Source organism: Haliaeetus albicilla, chromosome 5 (genome assembly GCF_947461875.1).
Source record: "Haliaeetus albicilla chromosome 5, bHalAlb1.1, whole genome shotgun sequence".
In the NCBI taxonomy this organism is placed as follows: domain Eukaryota; kingdom Metazoa; phylum Chordata; class Aves; order Accipitriformes; family Accipitridae; genus Haliaeetus; species Haliaeetus albicilla.
Genome location: NC_091487.1, coordinates 7,402,378 through 7,427,222, shown reverse-complemented (window position 1 = coordinate 7,427,222; position 24,845 = coordinate 7,402,378). Strand labels below are relative to the sequence as shown.

Genomic DNA, 24,845 nt, shown 5'->3' with positions numbered 1-24,845 from the left:
TACGGACATACTGCTAGTCAAAAATCTCTTGTGAAGAAGGTGTTTCAGAAAGAGTAGAGCTATCATGACGGATAAAAGAAAATGCTCACAGATTTTGTGAACTGCAATGAAAACAAGAACTTTGCCCCTCATTTTACATGCTCTACAGTGTATTAAGATGCATCTAAAATGAGACTGTTTAAATATGATTAGCACACATGGAAAAAAGCATACCCCAAGTTTCTGTGGTGATAAAAAGTCCTCTCTGCTAAGTTTAAGGTAAAATAGTCCAGGATATACAAAAAGTAAACATGTTGATGTGGTTGAACCTTTAAAAAATAGAAAGTAAGATTTTACTTAGAGCAAGATTGAAGTACATTAGCTTATCATAATATTGAATTTTTTGAAGAAAAGTTAAAAAAAAAAAACAAAACAAACCAACAACCACAACAACTTACCAACTACTCCAAATACATTTTTAATGTCTGGCACGTACATTGCAAACAAAACAACAACTGTATTCAGTGTTAAAGTGACAAGGATATGGCAAATCCACGACACAGGAAGATGAGAGAAAAATACCATCAATACAGCTTTCCTTGCCTACATAATATGAAGAGAAACATTGCATGGGTAAATACATACATATACATATATTTTAATCTTATCTCAATTTCATAAACTTAAGAATTACATAATTCCAGATGTGAAAGAACATTTTAAAAATCAAAATGCAAAAAATTTAGTAATAGTTAAATGTTTCATCTTTCTGTAGCATAGAGTTTACTTTAGTATTAAAGCAGTATTTTTCACATGGCCATTAGTCTTAAGGAATTACTCCTTTTTTGCAGGGACAAAAGAAGGTCTGGGGGATAATGCTTTGTCTCTTTGAGCATGTGTGGTAGCAAATGTCAGCATGTTGCCAGCTGATACATAATCTATACACTACTTCTATATACATAGTTTTGCATGCACAATATTTTTTGGTCCTAACTGAATGAATTTTCAGTTCCACCATGGTATTGATAAACTAAAGTAGCAGTTTTTTGGTGAAATAGGTCAGTATGTGTTTTTAATTTACAATTAAATTAAGTTTTCAAGTATAAGTGTGTTTGCGTGTGGGTGCGTGCACGTAGAAAGGAAAAACCAAGTCAGCAAAACTCAATTTAAGGCGGGGGGGGGGGGGGGGGGGAGATCAAACTAAATAAACTTTAGAAGTTCTGAATTCTCTAAATTAAAAACAATGCTGTGGGCTAGTTTTAATCTGAAATCTGTCTCAAGAGCACAAATTAGCTCAGTGGTTAGCTGTTATTTTGGAGCTCTCATGGAACATATGCAAATATGTGGTCTTTGATCAATCACTTGACAAGTGAGTAAGATACACAAGACTAGATGTGACTCAAATATTGCAGTCTGCAAAGTATTAGAGTTACCATTGCTTATTGCCAGCTTTAAAACGTTTAGGAGTACTTACTGGGAAATGGATTAGAGGGACTGTCAAAAGCACAGCAAACAGTATGGCTACTTTAACAGTCATGATGACAGTATCATGTGGCAGGTACCTGCTGTAACCTTGTAACAATTCAGAGTCCACTTTGTCTGAAAACAAGAAAAATTAATTGCTTTGTTAATCATTTGACAACTAAGATAATTAGCAACGCATATTAAGCTTACATTCAAATTGATCAATTTGGTTGTGACTAACGTGGAGTCGAGAGGGGTTGCAGATAAGCATCACTTTGGCATTACTGATACACTAGGATACATAACCTTGAGAAAACAGAAAAAAAACTTCAGGAGGCGAGTCTCTGTAAAGCCTCTGCTGAAGTCAAAGCTACTTAAAGAGAAGATACAAATCTGAAGCAGGAAGCATTGAAAAGAAAGATGATATGACATGAAGCCAAGTTACGGTAAAACTCATTCTATGTGTCTGAAACAGTCAAAACTAGATTCTTTTGGTTGAACTAGAAGCCAGAAACAAATTAATTTTGCTAAATTGTCTGAATTGCATTTCCTTTTTTTGTCCCAGAAACATTAAGTCATATGCAAGGTAAAATTGCATTATTTGAAAGAAAAGCTGCAATTCTAATTTAAAGGAAGAAAGAAATGTTCAAAACTATGCTAGCGTTATGTGCTTTTACTGTCTATAGTTAGCAATATATTACTATGGAGAAGGATATATTGACATGGAGAATGATAACTAGCATTAGTTATACTTCTAAAAGAGATCTCTTATTTCAAAAAAAAAAAAAAAGAAAAAAAAAGAACAACAAAACTATTGACAATTGAGACTGATTTTTCCCTATGCCAAATGAGTAGACAAGTGCAACGCAAGGACACCTGAAGGCTGTCAGTTTGGATTCTTACAGCACCCAGAGAATAACAGAGGACTGGACTGCACTGGCACCGCACCCAGCCAGGCCACACACTTTCAAATGACAGCTCTGTTTCCTTCAGCAGTAGGAATCTCGTGTGCTATCCACCACATGCATATTTAGCTTTGCAAAACCAACTCTGTTGTGGAATTAACTATAGTACTGTATACCACGCATATACCATTGTAAGTGTTACTTCTGTGCTATTCAAGGCAGAAGTTGGACAGAAAGTGATGAATCAGTGATGAATCCTTCGCTTTTGACTTCTGTCCTTTTAAGGTGAAAATTTTCACTAAGTTAACAGCAAAAGTCAGAGCCCCAAAAGCGATCTGCTACCCTGACTTTTTTTTTTTTTTTGGCATACTTTGACTCTGTGCTTTTTTGGACTTCAGAATGGACCAAAATTTCCACCGAAGTCTAGTTGCTGTATGACATTTCAAATTCACAGAAAACAATAAACCATCTGAATCACAGAAAGATAAAGCATACCTCATTTCAAAGAGGAAGCTCTTCTTTTGTTTTCAATTTAAAATAAAATATTTTATATTTTCTCAGATCAGTGTTTTAGGAACAATGAACAGATTCTCTCTATTTAAAGACATAAGTTAAACAAGACAACCAAAAAGTGAAAAAAGGAGAAGAAGCTTGCAAGGGCTGGGATGGGGTGGGGGATAAATCTCTTACAGTCATCCACTGTTGGTTCCAGTGTTTTAGGCTCTTGGGGTCTAAGAGTTACAAAAATAAATCAGGCTTGCAGAAAACCAGAAATGCTCACAGTGAAACAGACTAAAAGTCTACAGTCAAGACAGAGTCTTGTCCCAAAGAAATCATGGCAGTGAAGGTAGCAGGAACTGGGATGGTTTCTAGGACTACTACCATTTTTCTTTTTCCCTTTTTTTTTTTTGTACTTCTGGTTGAGATCTCATCTGGAGACAGATGGTCATCCTGCACTGCCTGCTGAATCCTTCAGACGCTCAGAGTGGCACTCAAAATTATATTTTCCTACAAACCACATGGAGACAGTCAGGAAATGGTAATAGTGGCCCATACACTATTAGAGGTTTCAAGACTCCCCATATAATTTTTCAAAGGATTTCAAAGGAGTGTCAAGGGAACATTTTCAGACAGTTATGGTCAGACATACATTTATACTTGGGAAAAAAAGGTGCAAAATCCCCTAGAAATCTGGAATTATTAGCTGCTGAAAGCCAGTATTCTTGGTGCTTTGTCAGACACTATCTCAACCCCATGAAAAGATCAAGAAATATAAAACATTCTGAAAGGAGAGGAAATCATAATCAGAACACTTTTGTCTTACTGCCTTACCATCCCTTATAAGAATTTTTATTCTTTCCAATCAACACAGGTTAGCATGTGATCATCTCATAAAAAGGGTGAGTTTTCAGAAGACATTAGAAGAATCCTCATAGATGACTGTGATGCATTTATGTGACAACATTTGTATGAAACTACTCCAGAAGACAGATCACCAAGTAGAGGCAATTCAATTTGACAATGCATGCTATGTGAGCAAAACACACCATAACACAAATTTACAGCAGGATACACAGAGCCAAATGACATTGCTTAGAAAAGACATCACACTGTACCGTTATACAACAGTATACTAAAATTGCTGCATGAAATAGACACACCTACTTCTGCCAAGGTTATGATGGACCTTTAAAAAAAGGCCATTATGTAGATAAGGGTTCTGAAATCTGTGTACTTGGGAAATGCAAGGATACCAGACAGACGAAGTCATCTATGTTTAAACTCAACTAAAAAATTGTACCCAGAAGTATCAAAAAGTCCAAATGCAGAGTTATTAAACTGGTACTGAAGTACATTGCCATGTAAACTCTACAGCAAATGAAAATGAAAGATGTCAGTAGAATTTGGTAGGGCAAGTGTCATACCCTACCCACTTTTCTGTTTGGTAAATAAAAAGGTATATTTACTTCATCATGCACTGTGTTAACAACATCTCTAAGAAATGTGCATTTCTTGGTTCAGTTCATATATCAAACAGATACCATGTCTGGCTCAGGAACTGCATGCAACACAAATTATTGAAGACTGGAAGCATGTGCTAGGAAGCCCAACTCAAAGCTTTTCCTTTTACATTTTTAAATCCTTCCCTAGTCTTTTGTCATTGTGTCGTGGTTTAACCCCAGCCAGCAACCAAGCACCACACAGCTGCTCACTCACTCCATCTCCACCCAGTGGGATAGGGGAGAAAATCGGGAAAAGAAGTAAAACTCATGGGTTGAGATAGGAACGGTTTAATAGAATATAAAAAGAAGAAACTAATAATGATAATGATAACACTAATAAAGTGACAGCAGTAACGATAAAAGGACTGGAATATACAGATGATGCGCAGTGCAATTGCTCACCACCCGCTGATCGACGCCCAGTTAGTCCCCAAGGAGCGATCCCCGGCCCCCACTCTCCCCAGTTTATATACTGGACATGACATCACATGGTATGGAATACCCCTTTGGCCACTTTGGGTCAGCTGCCCTGGCTGTGTCCCCTCCCAACTTCTTGTGCCTCTCCAGCCTTCTTGTTGGCTGGGCATGAGAAGCTGAAAAATCCCTGACTTTAGACTAAACATTACTTAGCAACAACTGAAAACATCAGTGTGTTATCAACATTTTTCTCATACTGAACCCAAAACATAGCACTGTACCAGCTACTAGGAAGACAATTAACTCTATCCCAGCTGAAACCAGGACACATTGCCCTCCACTGAAGTCACGACACAAAATTAGATGGGCGCTTTTTCTGATTCAGACCTTCTAATTTTCTTATGTTCCTTGTCATTTTTTTTCCGGAGCACTCTAGTTTGTCTTTACATTACACATAAACAAAGAGGCCACTTTGTGCAATCCTTTAAAATAAAGCTTTCCTAAATTGGATGATTGATGGGGAATTTTTTTTCCACTTCCAGCAGATTTCTAGTGAAATAGCTAGTGTTAGTTCCAACTAATTTGTAAAAATACAAAAACAAAACAAAGAAGCCATACATGCTTTGTACCCAAGCTGTATCAGACAGGGAAAACATGCTGCAAACCTTCATGCCTACCTAACATTAGGGCTAGACTTGCTGCGGTCAAATTCCCCTCATAAAAGGCAACAGCCTCAGTGCTACTCAGAAACTACAAATGTGCTGGGGTATCACAGGGTTAATAAGTGATATATGTTGCTAGAAGATATAGCCTCAGCACAGACCTTTCAAACTTGTTGGACAAGCAGACTATTATCAGATCTCAAAATTTCTCACAGACCACGATAAATCTGTTCCCAGCTTTTAAGTGAAAATATTATACAGGCCAACATATAGTGGCAATCAGTAGTCTAATTACATAGCATTAGAGAACATCAACAGACCATCAGCTACAGTTTAGGGACCAATATCTTGTCCTTATAGCATTTTAGGGCATAAACTCTGCAAAGCTTAGCTACATTAAACACTGAGAAGTCAATGAGACTAATACTTGGCAGTGTTAGGCATATTCTTAAGTCTTCACAGGAACAAGATTTCTGAGGATTCAAGTGTATTAATGCACAAACGAGCCTGAAGTACTCCAGACAGAATGCATTTATCATTTATTATTAGCCTTCATTCTAAAGAATACTTGAAGAATATACTTACCATAAAATGTCAGGTACCCAAACAGAGCAGACAGGAAGTAAATTAGGAAACTCAGACCAATTCCTGTGACAGTTACGTTCTGCATTCTACTTTTGGATGGACTAAAACAAAAAAATCCAGAAAATTAGTGTTGCTTAATCTGTATTGTGGACTACTACAATGCAATCTACATAGCAGCTTGCCTTTCATAAGAAGGCACCATCTTAATTTATGGCCACAGAGTATTTGCTGAGGTCTGTGCTGTCAGTAATATTTAGGGGTTTTAAAAGTATTTTTAATCTGGTAATTAAAGGGCACTTTTCATGCTGACAAGTAACATTGTCCCCATCTTGTAGGGAATTTAGATATACCAGAGTATCTTTTAAATCAAAATTTGCATTTATACAGGATGATATATATACAGAGCCAGGAACAGAATCTGGGTCAAAAAACCCACTGAATCAGATGTGGCCAAATGCAGATTCAGTTACAGCAATAAAAATTAACTAGTAAGTACCTTAGCAAATGACCTTTTTTTCTCCAGATTGTCCAGGCCAGGACAATGTACTGACACTGATGATGGAACCATATTTGCTTACTTTTCTCTCCTGTAAGAGAGGAAAAGCCAGTACAGACTAAAACTGTACATTTCCCCAGAACATGAAAGCTACTTAGTTTGCATTGTTTGATAGCACTGACTCAAAAATAAAAATTATTCAAGATTAATTTAGGGGAAGTATTACAGAAATACTATAATTATATTTTAATATTGCATGTGTTTTCATACATTACCTTCGGAGCTCACAATAGATGGGTAAGACAGAGGTATGGCAGAGAAAAGAGAAGGCCATAGTTGGTATTGCATAAGCACTCTAAAATGGAAGAAAAACATCTTGTAGGTTATTTGTTATTACAGATGGTTGGAAAAATATCTGGATTAATTCAGAATTCAGTTCAAGCATTGCAAGTCAGTGGAAATCTTTCCACATTAATATTCTGAGATAGATCTCCACAACACAGAATGGCATCTCTGAATCATTCCACAAAAACTGGACCTTTTCAACTAGCATATCTTCAAGTGGTCATAGATTATTATTTCATGATCAGGAAAGGTCATGCTGTCTATAAGCCAACAACTGAAAGATTCTTTTTTAGCTGTATTGAGGCCAAGTACTTACCTAAGAAGAGTAGGATTTGCCCCAGTCAGTGTATCATTCATAAAATTTTCTAAGTTTTCTAAATTCTAATATCCATAGCTACCTGTCAAATTACTGATTCCATCATCCTGACTTCACTATTTTCATATTACTCCTTCACAAAAATTTGGATACAGCATCCAGAAAATATAACGTGCTTTGGCATCTAAAGTTTTAAGATAGTTATATAATTAAAGTTGCAACCACACAATTAGCAGTATATTATTCCAAAAACTTGTAATGGAAGAGATGACTCATCTAGTACAGCTTACTTCAGTTGCCAAGTGGCATAAGCCGAAATATAACAAACACTTTTGTGCTGACATAATCAGGCCCATACTGGTAAAAATATGCCACTTTCTGTTGATAAAGTTAAAATTAAAAAAGAAGGAGAGAAGAGTCCCGAGATTCTTCAAAGCACAAAAGGCCAGACAAAAGGCCAGAATCTCATGGTAGATGTTTCTGGTCAAAGCAAAATTTCTTCTCTGATCTACAGATAACATTTGTCTCCTGATTGCATTGCCAAAGTTGGTTTTGGTTTGTTTTTGGTTTTTTTCCCTTTTTCTTGGGAGGGTGGTGGTGGACTTTGTTTTTTTTCAGACAAATGCAACCAACCATGTCCCTCTTAAATTCCACTACGTTATAGGCCTATCCCAGATTTATTCTTCCCTTTTTCCCTTCCTCTTCACCCCACAGAGACTAGAGTTCTACATGATACTTCCTCTTTTGCAAGCCTTGATAGGTGGTGACATGATTTAAATGCCACATTAATTAACAAATACCAGAGCTGGCATCCAATGAAATGCACAAGATTGCATTAGGCCTGAAGAATTAGCTTCAGGTAAGAAAAAACTAAGGTTAGGTCCAGGCAGTTTCAGGAAACCTGTTCTACCTCGCCAGGACCTAAAAGTGTGCATACAGCCAAGTAGCATTGATTTCCACCTGAGGGCATATTAAGTTGGCTTGATACGACTGCATCATGAGGCTGACCACTGCTGCATGTGTTATACTTTATACTTTGGTCATATTTGCAAAATGTTTTCATAAATGCTAACTTGGACAGCCAGCCTTCATATAAAAGAGCGAGACTGGATAACACTTGGCAGCAAGTATAGGAAATATTTCAGCAGCCTATAGCTAGTTTTACAGAAGAATAGCTTACCCTGGGCACAGTTTAAACCCCAATTCTTTAAAAACCACCACCCCCCTTTAAATTTGCGTATTGTTAATAGAGATTACCTCTTTTGAAAGATGAAAAAGCTTTGCTTTACAATCCCCAGTAGAATTTGAAACCTGTAAGACATACATGCAAAAATATGGCATAACGAAAGAGTAAGTCCAAACCACAGATGTGAAACTTTTTAGTTTCTGTGATGATTAAGAAAAGAAGGAATTTAAATTACAAGTAATTCTGAAAGTGTTAATGTAAAAAGAGCATTACAGTTCCTAATAAAATTAGAAGAACTTCAAAACAGCATGCACTTTACCTGTAAAGTCTCTGTGGCACTACTTAGAGGTAGAGGACAAGGGATTGACCATTTTTTTATCATAACCTGCAAAGACAGCATATTTAATTTATGAATGATACCCTAAAAATCAGTTTAAATTTAGATAAACGTAGCTAAAATATCAGACTGTTGGTATACAAAGCAGGGAGCTACACCCATACTAAATTATTAGTCTTGACTGGTAGATAGTGAGGCCACAAGAAGGAAACTTGACAGAAAAACCTGTCAGTGCCATTCCATACAGCTGCGTACCATGCACAGCTGGCAGCCTTATGGCGTGCCTATCTGGAGGTGGTGCACTGAAATGAGCTCTGACATTAACTGAAATACAACCAGCGCTCCGCATTCACTCTCTCTGTGCTCCACACTAACTGCCTCCCGTACAGAATAGCTGCTGTGTTAGCTACCCCAGGCTCTTTCCGTAAGTAGACAAGCCCTTAACAGAGATAGAGCAGAGCCTAGGGCTAATCTTAAAAAGGCAGAAACATATGGTTTGGACTAGAAAGCAAAGGAAAAACAATAAATGCAATTATTGTCCCAGAATGTCATTGGGGCTTTAGCTACACCCTGCTGGTTTAGGGACTGCCAAGTAACAGGGCTGAAAATCAAAGGGAAATTAAAATAAGAAATGTTACCTCCTTTTTCAGGAGCCTAGTTTAAAATGATAGTTGCATTGCTCTCCTCACCCTAATTAATTTCCTATTGTTGTTGCCTGGCTTTAGAGGTTGTAATTCTTTTGAACCCTAGAGCAAATAATTAAAAACTTAATTAAAGACTCAGATTCATGAGAAGAATAACATGGAAGAGAGCGCTTCTCCTGGCTCAGAGAACTACTTTTTGCTTGCAGCCAAGTGGTGTTTCCCAGAGGATAGGGATTAGATGCTCCCTCTTGTCACCAGTGCCAGGAGAAGCAAACAAATGCTACCTCCGGACAAAATGTGGGGAAAAGAAACTGCGGGTACACAGCACGCTGAGTCTATTGTGGCAGTAACATAGGTCTTAAATTGCATGACTAAGAACAACTCACAACAACTCAAGGTATGGAACTAGGTAGTAGCTTGCTCAACAGCAGTCTGCAAACTTCGTGAAAAATGATTATCAATGGAAATCCTCCAAGCATGTTTCTGACACTAAACTGGCACTGCTTTATACCAGGAGATCTGTTCTTACCTGCTTACTGATTGGGTAAACTGCCTCCCTCTGTGCAAAGTGAACTGCAACCTCAACTGAGGAAGGGTGTAAGAAGGGACAAGAACATGCATCAAGAAGTTCAACCAAAAAGCGAGCAAGGGAGAAGGAAGAAAGAACCAAACACTAAAATATAACTTAGGCCTGTATCGTACATATGCATGACTCTGTCATATGGGTCACCCCTGCTTCACCTCTTTCTTACACACTAAGCCGAGGCACAGATGCAGGCTGCTGCTGCTGTAGTACCATAACCGTGGATGCATGGCTATGCTATCTCTCCAGGAAGCCCAAGCTTGTTGGCTAGCTGAAGACATTTATGAGGCTGAGCAAGAAGGCAAAATATTTTTTCAATAAGATCTCTGTGTATTTAAAGGCACCCAGACAGGGGAAATAAAGGAGAGGCTTTGAAGGCTCCAAAGTAGAAGGCTTTGTGGGAACTCTGGCTAAGGTTGGAATAGGCTTCCTGAGCAATGAAAAGGAGCAACGCTAAAGGGCAAGCTTTGGGGAAAGTGAAGTGTGCCTGGCAGTGGTGGGAGCAAAGACATACATAAACATTGCAGATGGAAGACAAGACAAGCCAAACCTAAAAAGCTGAAGAACATTTTTCTAAAATAAAATTAATACAGATTAAGATCAGATTGCAATGGAAATAAAAGGAGACAAAATAAAATGCACTAGGTGCATTTAGAATCTAATTATATTTGCCCATCTGCTTAATTATTCAAATCTGTTTGGGTTTCCAGTTGTAGTCTAATGAGGTTCCCCCCAACAGGAAGAGATTTTTGAGTTGACAGCACAGCTCAGTTAGCTGAGCAGTCATGCAGGCAGCACAATCTTCCTCTGGAACTTTAAGCCTATTTCATATAAATGTTGTCCTTTGAGTGTAACAAACATTTGGTTTTAAGTGTAAAAAGCCTAAAACCTAAAGAGAGATTCTAGTGGAAATAGGGTTTTAAACCCACACCAAACACACTTCTAAAAATAAAGTTAGAGGCTCAAAATGTTCTAATATTCTCAATGATGTTGCTTTTTTTGTATCCTGCAGAAGGAAAACAGGAACCCCTTTATTCTAACAGTATTGACAGCACTCAGCAAAGAGGGGCTCTCTGTGCATAACATCATTCATTACATATGGCAGGTTCCCAATCTGCATTACATCTTGTTCTGGGAACACAAACAAGATATTTAGCAAAATACCATCAGGAATCATTAACACCTCTGTTAAACCAGCTACCAATAGGGTTGTCTCCACAAAAAAAGAAAAATCTGTCTTTACTCTTCACCAATATTCAATATAGCAAGAGGGGAGGCAATAAAAAAAGTTTAATGATCACATTTAATTTCTTTTCACTTCAGATTCAAGTCAGGGAAGTATTCAACAATCAGAAACAAAAGTGCTCAGGACCTCACAGAATCTGGCTTTGAATTAATAGTTACATATATTTGTTTTTCTCCCAGATCAGCTCATCTCAGTGTTTTCACTTTTTTCCAAGGGAGGACTACAACCAGTGTATTAACTTTAAAGGAAAAGATACCAAGCACAGAGAGGAGATACGTGACCTGCCAAAGCCCCACAGCAGAGCACAGAGAAGAAAGAGTACTCTCTAGACCTTTTGCTCAACGCACTCACTAGACCATACTGACCAAGACATATGCCACCTATTGTACCTATCTTTTCTGCAGGCTGTATTAAAACTGTGGCTTGCTGGCAAAAAGCTGAACAGATGGTATGCACTTGAAAATGCACAGAATTATTGTATATGCAAAACATAATTGTATTACTTCCATATGACTAACACAGTTTTCTTCTGGAACAAATTAAAACATATCTGCCATAAAGAAATTAACATTGTGCAAACTAAAACACCATTTCAACAGCACATATCACCCACTTCAAAGCAATTAGATATGAAAACTAAACCACAGTTAATGCCTTTGATTTTCAGTGCCTGAAGAAGTCAGAGAAAATATTCTGTGAAGAGTATTAGTTTTCTTTAAAAATCTGTAATGGCTTTTAAAGATTTTTACCTCAATTAGATTTACTGTGGCTGCTTCTTTGTCATTTAACAACAAAGAGTAACCACACAAATTTAACCATTTCATAAGATATCCAGTAGTCTGTGTACTCCTTCATTAGTACTTTCTACCTACTTTGCTGGTACTCAGAACTAAACCCTAGCTTAAATCATCCCAGCTTGACATGTTTGCACACAAGCCTTGCTTACACACTTGCTTTTTCAGAGCCCAAAATTGTTTTCAAATGCATCCACCCATTACAACAGCTTTCTCCAGAGATGCATACACATTCCCATTGAAATCCAGGAGCTGAACAAAACAACTCTTGCAACTACCTTCAGCCAAAGGCCTATTTCAGCATTATAGTTAGTGCGTTTGGGGGGGGATGTTCCTTTTTTTTTTTTTTTTTTTTTTAAAGATAAAGTTTAGGAGAGGTCAAAAGTTAAGGTAATTTATAAATATTACAAATGAATTTCCATTAGCTCTGGAGAGGCTGTAGCTGCTCCTCAATGCTCAGCTTAAGAAGAATACTTCCCAAGGTCCTACAAACACTGCAGTTCTCCAGGGATACCCTAGGGAGGTGTTTTGACAGCTTTGAAGTTTGGTTTTATCACATGGTTTAGTTCCTAATGGATTGCCTTGGTCTCCTGGATGGCATGTTTGTTCAACTTGCCTTCAACTCTGTTTATCCCTTTGTAAAACAGGTATTAAATGCAAGTCAATGCAAGCCAGAATGACAGGGGAGAGGGGGAACATTCTTCCAGGCTCCCAAAAAAGATTCTTGTTTCTATACCTAGATGACAGAGTGTGAGTTGCTTGGTTGTACTACAGATTACACATGTGCATTAACATACTTTTTCTCTGTAAAAAGAATGATAGTGCAACTTAAAGGCATATTTTCCCTCTTAGATCTGCCTAGCAGGTCTCATTTTTGATATTTGGAAACATCTACCTCACAGGGGCCTTGAGAGGGTGAACATCAGGGTCAAAAACCCCCATATGGCTGGGAAAAGCACTTTTCCTTTCAGCAGGGAAGAAGAATAAGGTCATTGACGTATTAATGAATCTTGTAAACTGCCTTAATGAAGTTCTAGTTTTCTTTGCCTTTTTTTGAACTCTGTCACTCCATTATACATGTAAATTTAATTTATTTGGAGTATATTAAATTTTCTTCTGCACTAGTTGCAGTAAGTAATAGAAGCTAAGAAAACAGAATTCCATTCCACTACTAGTAGGGAAACAAAAGTATACATGCCAGCTCCCTTCACTGCACCGTCAGCAAAACAAAAATATTGTTACATTTACCAGTCCAAAATATAATTATTTTTAAATCTTTTCACATGCTTGAAAGTTCATATACATTTCCATGCCTCCGCAAAACAAATGTAATCTGTCCAAGCAAGCACATACTGAACTTAAGGAAAACTCTAAATTCCACATAAAAAGTTAAGTGGGGAAGGGGAAGACAATTCATTTCAAAACAAGCTTATGAAAACATTCAAACAATAAGAAAAAAAAATAGATAAGCTGTGCACAGATTTTTAACTTACCACAAGAGCAAAGTACACCATAAAGAAAAATGATAAACTACTTGTGTAGCCAAGAAAGCCTGTAAAATAACAGTAAAAATAAAAGAGAATTTATAAGGAAAGTGATCCTAATGTACAGCTAAAGCTTTACATTTTAGGCATGTTTTCTATTACAGTGCTTGGTATCTGGGGCTTAGGACTCAGAATAACAACATTCCAACTGCCTGTCACAGATCATTTATGTAGTTTTGTAGGGCAGAATTAGAACTGGCTTACCACTAATGGCATGCTGTAAGTAAATGCAGCTCTTTAATGTTCTGCTGTAAAGATTTTATTTTAGTATTGCAGACAAAATACTACTGCAACCCAAGTAATAGGTTAACTAGGCAGGGCTGGAAGGCAGAACACAGTATAACAACTTAAGTAATCCCCACCATCACCAGCCCCCTGCCAGTTAAAATAAATAAATAACCCACTAAGGTTTTAAAGTCTTCAATTGTAATTGCTACTAAAGTAGAATAATATTCGCTTCTCTCCTTTAATTACTCACCAATTTTAGGAAGAAGCGCAAGAGGAAAAACAATGCAGACTGAAGTAATCAGTAGCAGCAGTCTCCCATCAAGGTACCATGACCTGTTGGAAAATCTATTTACGATTGATGCAAAGCTCAAGAGTCCTAAAATATATGTTCTACTTTAAAACTGTGATCTTAGACAAAATAACCACCAGGACAAGAAAAATAAGTATTTTCCAGTCTCACATGCTGTTTACGTGAATTTGTATTCCTAGTTTCTATATTGTGATATAAAATAGAGCTCCCAGATAATGAGGAAGCAGAGCAGCGTCCTGTAACTAACCAGCATTGCAGGCAATGTTCCATAGGCAAGTGTCTGCATGGATCAGGGATCTGATGTGTGTTATTTCTCTGCAGCACAATAAGCAAATCCCTGCCTTTATTCAAAGCAATGATCAGAGGGCAAGGGTATTTCATACTCTATGGATTTCCAAGAGAAGTACTTACGTAGTATGCTACATATATCTTGAATTGGATTACACTGAGTTGCATATTTGTTATATTTTCAGTTGCATATTCAGTTATGTTTTCTAAACATACTAACTTTCTCTTCTGCCCAAGTTTCATTACACCTATCATTACAGCATTCAAATAATAAAAGAAAACAACAAGTAAATCAACTTTCAGTTAATTCGAAACAATGTTTGCTGTCCAGAGGTGATATAAGAAAGAACAGCAATAAAGAGGACTTTCTTATCTTAACTTTGCACAAAGCGATCACTCATTCTTTGCATACATCCACACAAGAATTAAAAGACAGAAGGGATGGAAATTATAATAATTAAATCTGCTATAATGTTTAAACATAAAACTATACATACAAAAAAAGCATTGTAGAGGCATATGAAGTCTTAATGGATTTAAAATCTATTCAAAGAATCAAAATCACATCTCCAAACTGAGGAAAGTACAGATGGGTAAGCTGTTAAGAAACAGAAACATCTTGAGGGTGGCTCCCCCTAACTTGGTAATAACCATATCCTGTACTGATAAACATCTTGTACATCAGCCTCCGACTTTACTACCAATAAACACCCTGTCCTTTGACCTTCAAGTTTATTTAGTCCAGGATATGGTTAGCAGCTAATAAACAGGCAGCACCTCAAGTTATCATAAGGAAAGTAGCGTAACACCTGTGTTAAAGAAAAATTACCATATACATATTTTAACTACTGTCATACATCACGGACAACCACTTGTGTCACTCATTTGAAAAAATATGTAATATAAATGAACAGAGAAATTTCAAGGTTGAGGGCATCTTCACCATATCAAAATCAAAGTAACCCTTAAGTGACAATGTCTATATTAAAAATTACTCAAAATACATAATTCTTAAAAAAAAAAAGTATTACTAGCCTAGGTCTGCTACTGCTACAGTGAGAGAGCAACTTTGCCAAGATCAGCTCCCTGCTGTAGTATTCTTCACTTTGTTATCATTTAGCGTTCACATATTTTGAAACTTTTTCTTTCTTACTAGTATGGTGGATGTTCAGATTAGGAGGAACAGTATCATAGCAGTAGGCAAAAGTATAATGAATGCTGCACTGTGTCCACGTGGGACCTCTATTTTAAGTCTCCCGATTCTAAGCATGCAGCAAATCCACAGTTACCATCATAGCTCACAAGCTCAGCAGGACAGAGAAAAAATTATTTTGGTTACTTTATGGTAAATGAAAAAACATTTGTGGGGAACGGAGGAAAAGAGAGGAAAACTGCAATGAGGTGATGGGAAGGAGAAAAAATAATTTTGTAAATGGCTTAATTTTGGATTACCAATTCTTTTCTTTAAAAAGGATCTCAAAAACCTGAATAGTGGACCATTTACTGGTTATCAAAAAATGTGTCCATTTTTTCCTCAAAATACTGTTGTAGAAATACACTTATTTTCCAAAGGCAGAATAAGTGTTTTCATATTGCCTTTAAAATCAGTTTGATCTGCAAATTTAATCCTATACGATAAAAACATTCCAAATATGAAATATGGAATATAAATCCTTGACTCTGCTGAGAATGCTTTGGCATGCAGATGTTCCTCCTCCCTCCCCCACATTTTAACTAAAAGCAGACATTTATAAATCGCTTTAATTTCATTCCTGAATGCAAAAGGACAAGAGATTCATATGTTCTAAATTAGGATTTTACTCTCAGTCCATATCAATTATATAACACACAAGCAAGACAACTTAATTGCATCAATCATATCCTCCTGACAGGGTCATTAAATGTTAACAGAGGGCTCACAAATTACAACTTTTTAACACGATCCTCATTTGAAACTATGTTCATATCATCAAAACTATGTGGAATTCTTGTTATGCAGACAGACTGAAACATCTCAACTTGTAATTAACAAGTATATTGTATGTTTTTGTTTTTTAATAAAGATATGAACATGTATTACACACTGGCTCTGAGCCTTTCAAACACATGTACACCTGCTAACCTTTATCTATAAAAATAATTCAATGCGCAAAACATTCTTTAAATGGCTTTCCCAAATGTATGGCTTGGGAGGCTTTATGCATATAAAATATTTTCACACATAGTTTAACTGACACTTTTGATACATTCTAACTACAGTTAAATTCTGCACCCAAACAAAAGCATATCAGATGCTGTAATGAATTAACAAAAACAGTTGTGCAACAACATCTGGAAACAAGTGGTCCATTTAAAGAAGTTTAATCAAACTAGTCGATATTTATGCCTTTTGCATAAATAAATTGCTTAGGCTTGATATTTGATTACCTATTTTTGTTGAACAATTTCCTATAATTTAAAAACTCTGTTAGTAAAAAACTACTCTTGACATCTGTGAAGAAATACACAGAAACAAAAGATTATGGTCTACCATGGCAATTCATATGGCAAAATATATGAAATATAGATGTGGGCGTACAGAGAAGGTCAGCTTGTGTGCATGTACCTAGCATACTGCTTGACCACTGTATTTGAAACATTTCATTTGCTTAGGCAAAGAATAGAGGAGTCAAATAAACATTTATCAATGGAAGAACTCCTGGTAACAGAGGCAGAAACAAGATGAGACCCAGGCTGACAATCAGCTGAGCTGTGGTTAGTATTCCTATGGACAATTCCAGCTCCTTCTAAATGCAAAATTGAACTTGATTCCCATCTCAAATTGTAGTTTCAGCTAAGGAAGAAGTATAGGTGGTGGCAGTGCTGATGGTGCACTGAGAATTACAATGGCTCAGATGATTTGTAATAACTAGTTCAACTGCTGTAACCTGTCTGTGTGTTCACCAGTGTTCGCATCCAGAAGATCTGCGCTAGGACCTTGATAAACAAAGCTGGTGGGTGTGTTATCAAATAGGTACTTTAATAAAGAAGTTGTTTATACTGCTTTTTTTAGACAGAACAATCCTTTGAACAGTATGCATGCATGCGGGACCTTCAGATTCTACCTATTATGAGTTTTCATAAGCTGTTTGTTTAAAAGTGTATCTTGGGAAAAGTCACTTTGCATAAACAGAGCTGACAAAATTAAAAACAGTAGTAAATGATGTTATAAGCTAAATTTGGGGACAGACTGGAACGCACATGAAGCGGATACAGTAGCAGGCTCAACGCCACCATGTATGAAGAGTGGGGTTAAAAGTATGATCTTGAAGGAGAAAGTGATAGCACCCAAATGAAAAGCTGATGACTACCACAGCTAGAAGAGATACATTAGCAGACTAAAAATGACATATACACATAAAACATAATAGTTTATAAAAAAAAAAAAAGAAAAAAAAAGGAAAGCCCCTTACTAAAAACATATTATTGCAAGGGCCGGGGGGGGCAGAAACACAGAAAGCAAGATTACCACAACACTTCATTTCAAAAAATGTTTATTATAAAATTGAAAAGTTATAAATGACAAAATATGAAGTAACTCTTAAAAAACTAATTTCAAACTTAAAATTCACCCACAACATTCAGGAATAATATAAGCATCACAGAGCCTTGAGACAATTTCACCACATTTCAAACCAGAGAAAGTTTTGAGCTCGAAATGTCTGAAAATTGCAGTTTGGAAAAACAGCTGTAACACAGTCCAAGATATGTGTTACATATGATATATGTTATGAATGACAGCAGCACTGGAACAACTCAAACAAGGTATTTCAGTGCTGAAGCTGCAATGTTTGTCTTAGCATAGGCACAGATTTCTTGCAACAGTTCTGATAGAAATCTGAGGGACACGCTCCTTACATACAGCTTTATAGCTCAATTGCGAAGAACAATTTCTTTACTGGGAGCCAAGTCAAGGAATTATAAACCAAGTCTGGAAACCTGGCATTTTTCCCAAGACAAGTCCCATTACTGGAGCAAGACAACAAAATATTTAAATTTAAATGTCTGCCGGTTTTTGTACTGTGGTTTTGAAATATGTGAAGTGATAACATGACAGCAGTTTAAAAGTTTCTTCTCCTCTCTCTCCTGTCCCCTCCTGCTTCCCCTTTTAAATTTTTACAGAAGGGAGATTTCTGTAGATGGAGTTTTGCCACTGACTTTAAGGTCGTCTGATGGGAAATTGCTATGAGGAAAGAATCATGCTCTGTGTGTGTGCTGCAGAAGGCTTGCACATGCCAAATATGTTTCATATTCCAAGAACTCCTGTAAATAACTAATTTTTTTAGCATGTGAGATCAAAGGGAAGTGTCAGTACCCATCTCCTTCAGCAGTCCTGAACCACTTTCTTCTTCAAGACAAATATAGAACGTATGAAGCATTTTTCCTTACCCACTCTCGTCTCCATTTAAGAACCCCGCAACAGCACCAGGAAGTTCAGACTTAACAATTAAAAGATAAGATGACATAGCTGCAAACAGAAGCAGAACAGATTTAGTAGAGGAATACCAGCATCCCTGGTTGTAACAACTAGCATGGCTTAACCAGAGTAATTAGTATTGGAACATCTCAGCTATGTATTAGACACCATGGCACCAGAATCAGAATTTATTTTCTCATATACTTCCTTTAAAAATAGCTGCAAATCCCTGAGTATTGCACTGATGTTAGCTAATGCCTCCAAAGAGACTGTTACGATGTGAGACTTGAAAAAAGGAAAACGTAATCCAAAGGACTAAAAGGCAAAATAATATAAAATATAGGCCTGACCTTTTACCTGGGAATATGGACCTACAGGCTAGAGGCAGTCCACAAGGCTGCAGCACTTCTCCTTGCTCTTTACTCTTTATAAAACATTGTTAATGACAAGAGTAAATAATAAGATTTGTTTCTATCAATACAATAGTTTTTTTTTAAAGACTCAGTTTTTATTGTTGTTCAATTGCCTTTATACTAAATAAATATCTGACAGAAATTTAAAAGACAAGAATAGGACTTGAAAGGTTTTTTATATACAGCATGATTTAGCTGTCAGAGATAAGAGGATTATCAGTGACAGACCTCCACTTCTCGTGCTAAACCCACCACCAAGAAGATCCCAACAACACCATCAAATGTAAAACTATACAGGAACTGCAAATCAGAAGAGAAATTGCTAGTTACTTACAACACTTATAGGAGTGTCGACTTGAAATTAAGCGTTCATAATTCTATTCAGAAGAAAGCAATGATGCACACACATAAATCCAAAAGCTACTTCACTTTTCTCCTTTACTATATAAAATGATCAAAGGCATAAATGAGAGGGTCTTTAAATCACAACTTACACTAACCTGATGCCTTCACATACTGTTTGTGTCACTTTTTTCTTTTACCTAAGCAGCAAGTATTTATATGAATCAAAAACCAGCAGAGAATTACTCAGAAAAATCAAGCTTTACAAACAGCTTAACTGAATATCAAAGCCTACATGAAACTAATTTCCATCCTTCAGCAGCAAATAATTTTAGTAACGTGTTGACAAAATTTTAGTTACATTTAAAGCTTGACAAAAATTAATCCGTTGTATTCAAATTTTACTGTTCTGTATTTAGTAATTCTTGAGAATTTTACTGTAGTGTATTTACTAATGCTTTAAAACTAAACCATGCATTTTAAAAAGGTAAACCAGCAAACTTCCGTAAGCTGATTTTTTTAATAAGTTTGTGGGTTTTTTTTAAAGGAATGTTTTGAACCTTAAAAAAAAGTGCGGACTCAGACACTGCTGCACTACAGCAGTTAACGTTAAATTTTGAAGAAAGTTAATGTAGTCTCTCTAAAGAAAGCAAATTCTATTAAGACAAAGTGACATCTACCTACCACGAGGTTAAATTAAAACCATTTGGTAGGTCACTAAATAAGGAAATACTCACTTCTTCATAATTAAAAGCTCTGGTTTTTTCCAATATTCAAGTGTATTTTCCTGCTGACATATAGCTGTTGATTGTGTCTGGTGAGGTATTTATCTGCTGTCCTGATTTTACTCTCCTCCTTGCATACAACAGAATGTAAATGCAACCACAGAGAAACTTACAGCATGCATATTTCTAAATTACCAGAATTTGTAAGTAAATTAACACAATTTCTCACACTAAGCTACAAGCGGATGCATATTTCACCCTAAGCAAAGACAGATTTTTAAAAAATTAAGTGGGGAGAGAGGGAGAAGAAAGATTCCTCTAAATTATAATTCAACTTTATGTACCCATTAGCCTTCTTTCTTGTATTATACAATACTTTATACACAAGCAAGTCAGAATTCTCATGTATTTATGTCCTTCAGAAAGATTTCAAAATTAGTTCTTTTGCAGCCTCAGCTGCAGAAAGCTTCAAATTAATTTCCAGATCAGATTTCTCCTAATATGCAATCTGTCACTCTTCCCTTGCATTCCTATTAGCCTCTGGCTAATCATTTGATCACTTATCCTTTGTTGTGTGCTTAGTCTTTGTTTTTAAAAGAGGAGTCCTATTTCACTGAATTCCACTCCTAAGTAGGGAACCAATCATACACCAAGAAACTTGCACATGCTAAACATTTGTATGCATCTTTCTTCCTTTCTCTGGGCATACGGGAAACAATGTCACATAGTAGGATTTTTTTTCCCCCCAGTTTAAATTCTCTTGTTTGTTCTAGAAGATGAAGAAAATAAATAATAAATAATTCTGTTTATATCCTGATGCTTAGATAAGACATGAATCTCATACATAAACCTAAGCAGGACGCCCACGCTAAATACAGTTTAAAAAGTCAAATCCTGCTTTTTCTTCACTTACAAACACAGTTGTAATTCTCCTCATGAGCAACAGCTCCTTGTAGCTTTACTCAGCATGAAAGAAGTAAGAGATGCTAACCACCGTATAACTCTCTGAAACACACTACAAAGTAAGCAGAAAACTTTGTTTTTTAAAGCAGAAAGTAACAGTGAAGCATCTTCAAAAAGGGCATAGCAACTTGAAAAATTTATCTCAAGTAGGAGTAAAGTGCTTACAGTACAACAGACAACAAGTCATGTATCCTTTGCTCCAAATAACAAATTTTACTTAACTTCCCTGACGCCCACCAAGACTGAAGCCATGTCAAGTTACATTGTAAAAATTAAACATGAGCTATCCTTGGCAGTCTTAATATATAACGGAAGGAAGAGATTACACAGTCACAAGGCTAAACTGTGACACAAGTGAACACAACAAAAAGCATACCTTGTGCTTTGATTTATTCCACTTTGAAATACTGACTTCCTCTCTTTTTGAAAATAATTTCAATGTTTTAAAGGCTAACTTCTAAGGCACCTTTTATCCATACAAAAATTACAATAAACATACATTCCTCTTCAGAAGGCAAGCGTTCAAAAAAAAAATCGCAGAAGTCAGAAGCAATTTTCCCTTCAGAGTTCACTCCCCCTTGCACGCACGTAGTGTGAGAGCACAGAACTTACTACTCTTGCAACCCAGTCTCATCCCCTAAATCAAAAAAAGAATGTTTTATTCATGTCACCTTCTCTTTGCAACTTGAGACATCTATCTTTAGCACCAAATGAGACAGGTTTCCTGCAGAACGAATGGTGTACAATGACGTAGTTTGAGGCTTTAGCAATACGCATATGCAACAAGTGCTGAACTACAACTACATAAGCAACCTTCATATAGTCACTTCCTAATCTTCAGGTCCTGAATTTGTATATATTATGGTTTTTTTAAATAATTTTCAGTATGAATCAAGAGCTACTTGATGGAGAACTAAGCAGGTCTGAACTTCTCAACAGGCCTTGACACAGAAATGCCATAAAACAGTATTCAGCAGAAATCAAAATTATATTACTACTTTATTATTCAACAGGCTTACCACTGTCTTGAAAGCAGCTAAAAATTACATTCTTAAAATACTTATCACTTTGCCATGTTTTGAAAACTTGGTATTAGCTCTCTGACAGAAAAAAAGATGTTTTTAAAAATATAAAATAGGGTACTTGCTTTACACTTCCATTATTATAACCTGTAGTGCCACCATGAGATATGACCCTCTATAAATATACATACCATGCACACATTATTCAGAATGTCCTTATTGTGCTACAGTATCGTTTGACACTGAGCATGTCTGCCCCTACCTGAAAAAACATTAGTTGCTGGAAAAAAGGGAAGTCAAGGTTATGCTTTTAAAACAGTCCCCAAAACACCTCTTCTGAGGTAGCTCAATCTTAAAATCAAATATGTGAGCGGCTTTCTGGTTACCAGAAAAAGAAGTGTAACTTTTGTTTATTATCCTACCCAAAAAAAGATCAACTGCTGAAGTCCACAGAAACGATGCAAGAGAATACGTACATTAAACTTAGGTGTAAACATGTAATTTATTCATTCCTTAGAAAATGGTTGGTGATAAATCCCTTCAAATCATTTAATTGAAGGGACTGAAACTAACTCTTCTGGTTGGTTCTTCCTAACCTACCACTGTAACTGATCGTATTAGAGCACTATAAAGATGTCTTACGTTATTAAGCACTGTGCAAAAATGGAACCAAGCTACCCTCCAGACTTCACACAGGAGAAGACATGGGGGAAAGAAGGGGCTGAGGGAAAACAGACTCTATCAATACAGCCACACTGGCTCTTCAGAGGGGTGCTGATTTGGGAGTCAGGACAAGTAGACAGAGCAAATCACCTGGGGGAATACCAGATAAGAGAGAGATTCCTCACAAATGCCTATAGATCATTAAGCTAAATGAAAATGCTTGTAACTCTGATCCTTTAAAGAGTTCAGTCAGTAAGATCCCTATTTTTCCCAAAATACTGAAAAGATTAAAGGCTGAAAGACAGAAATAGCAGAATAAACACTACCAGTCGCTGCACGCTCCAGCCCAACCAAGCTGCATCTTTCATAGCAACTGCATGTGACAAACCCCTTTGGGCTTGTGTCTTCCTTTGCTGGTGTGGAGGTTGTTTAAAACTGAATCTGTCCTCATCCAAACAATGTGACAAAGTTAAAAAGGAAAGCAGAGAAGGATTTCAAGAATGAAAGTGAAACTAGAGAGGATTTTGGGCAAGCTCCCATTTTTCCTGTCAAAGAATTAGAATGGAATAGCAAGATAGGGAGTACTTCAGTATTGCATTGAGCTCCTCAAAAGTAATCTGAATTGTGCAAACACCAGGAATGATGCATGGATGCCATTGAAAACCATCAACTGTTTAAGCCCTCACATCATATGGCCTTAAGAGCATGCTCTTTTCATTTTACAATGAATCCCCCTCATATTCGATTTTAAGAAGTCTCCCAATTACTTTATGTATTGTTCTTAATATTTCCTCTTAGTGGAAACTTAGAAAGAATTTGTTGGGCTCAGTTGTTTGCTTTTAAATACAGATGCAGACTAGAGCATGTGAAAGCAGATGTAATGCTTGTTCATATGGAGAAGTTCTGAGAACAGAAAAAGGTTGTCAACTTCTTTGCTAGTCTTCACATTATGGACACTCATCCTGATGAACTTCCATTCCCCTGCTTCCCTTTCCTTCTGTGTTTAGCTTTTATCTGAATTCCTCTGGAATGTATCTATGGCAAGCTTAAAAAAAAAGTGCTTCTTATTGCACAGGGAACACGTGGGCAGCAGATTTATTTTGGTAAAACTTCATTAGTTTAATTGTATTTGTATAGCTATGCTAAATGCTAATAAAACTGAAATGTGTTCTACACAGGTCTTCATATATTCCATTCTAAAGTAGAGCTGTAGGTTGGGATTATTGTTGGGGTTTTTATTTAAAGCAGACTTAATATTCTTTACAGTATCAAACCTTCCAACAACCATTCACTGCAACACAAAAACAGAAGAGCATGGGGCATCAATTGTTAAATTAGTACAGGAGCTGACAAACATGCCCCTAATTAAGGCAGCTCTGCACTGAAAATCCTCACTTTGAATCAGTAAGGATAATTAGGGTTGCAGGTCAAAAGCAAACGCCACTGCAAAAACAAACATTCGTGTTTGTTTGAAAACAGAATTAGATTTCCCATACTTAAAGGAAGCTCAGTGATTTCTTAAGGTATTAACAATGCAGGTCTCGGCATGTAACAAGCTGTATTTTATTATTCCATGATTTGCACCATTTTTTTTTTTCCAAAGTTTGCAGAGTATTTTACTCTGATTTCAAAGAGGTGGTTACTCCCACCCACCTCCCCATTCTCAAAAAATAGTTGCTCCATTTAAATTGGAGACAAATTTTGTAAATACTTTTAAAACTAAATTTCAGAATCAATGAACTCTGGGGAGAAAGAAACCCCAACAAAATAATTTGCAAAACAAAAATGCCCAATTAACTTTATAAAACAAGGTATTTTTTTCAATCCAAGCACAGCATTTGTAAGTACTGACTCACAGAAAGCATACCTATATCCCCCTCCCCGGCCCTGGCAAATGCCAAAGTGAAATATTTCCTTGTTTACCTCACG

At 36.6% G+C, this 24,845-nt stretch overlaps 1 protein-coding gene across 5 annotated transcripts in view; it reads right to left on the bottom strand.

Moving 5' to 3' along the window:
* SLC38A6 (solute carrier family 38 member 6) overlaps positions 1 to 24,845 on the bottom strand; it is a 46,197-nt gene that overhangs the window by 6,886 nt on the left and 14,466 nt on the right. For 2 of the 5 annotated variants that reach the window (XM_069783210.1, XM_069783211.1), the window contains exons 6-15: positions 18,761 to 18,839; positions 13,985 to 14,079; positions 13,456 to 13,514; positions 8,678 to 8,743; positions 8,430 to 8,483; positions 6,787 to 6,866; positions 6,016 to 6,116; positions 1,454 to 1,578; positions 438 to 582; positions 214 to 308 (exon numbers count right to left, since the gene is read on the bottom strand). In XM_069783210.1, coding sequence (XP_069639311.1) covers positions 214 to 308; positions 438 to 582; positions 1,454 to 1,578; positions 6,016 to 6,116; positions 6,787 to 6,866; positions 8,430 to 8,483; positions 8,678 to 8,743; positions 13,456 to 13,514; positions 13,985 to 14,079; positions 18,761 to 18,839 — 899 coding nt within the window. The remainder of the gene's footprint in view (positions 1 to 213; positions 309 to 437; positions 583 to 1,453; positions 1,579 to 6,015; positions 6,117 to 6,786; positions 6,867 to 8,429; positions 8,484 to 8,677; positions 8,744 to 13,455; positions 13,515 to 13,984; positions 14,080 to 18,760; positions 18,840 to 24,845) is intronic. The other 3 variants (XM_069783213.1, XM_069783214.1, XM_069783215.1) reach the window with 2 other exon arrangements.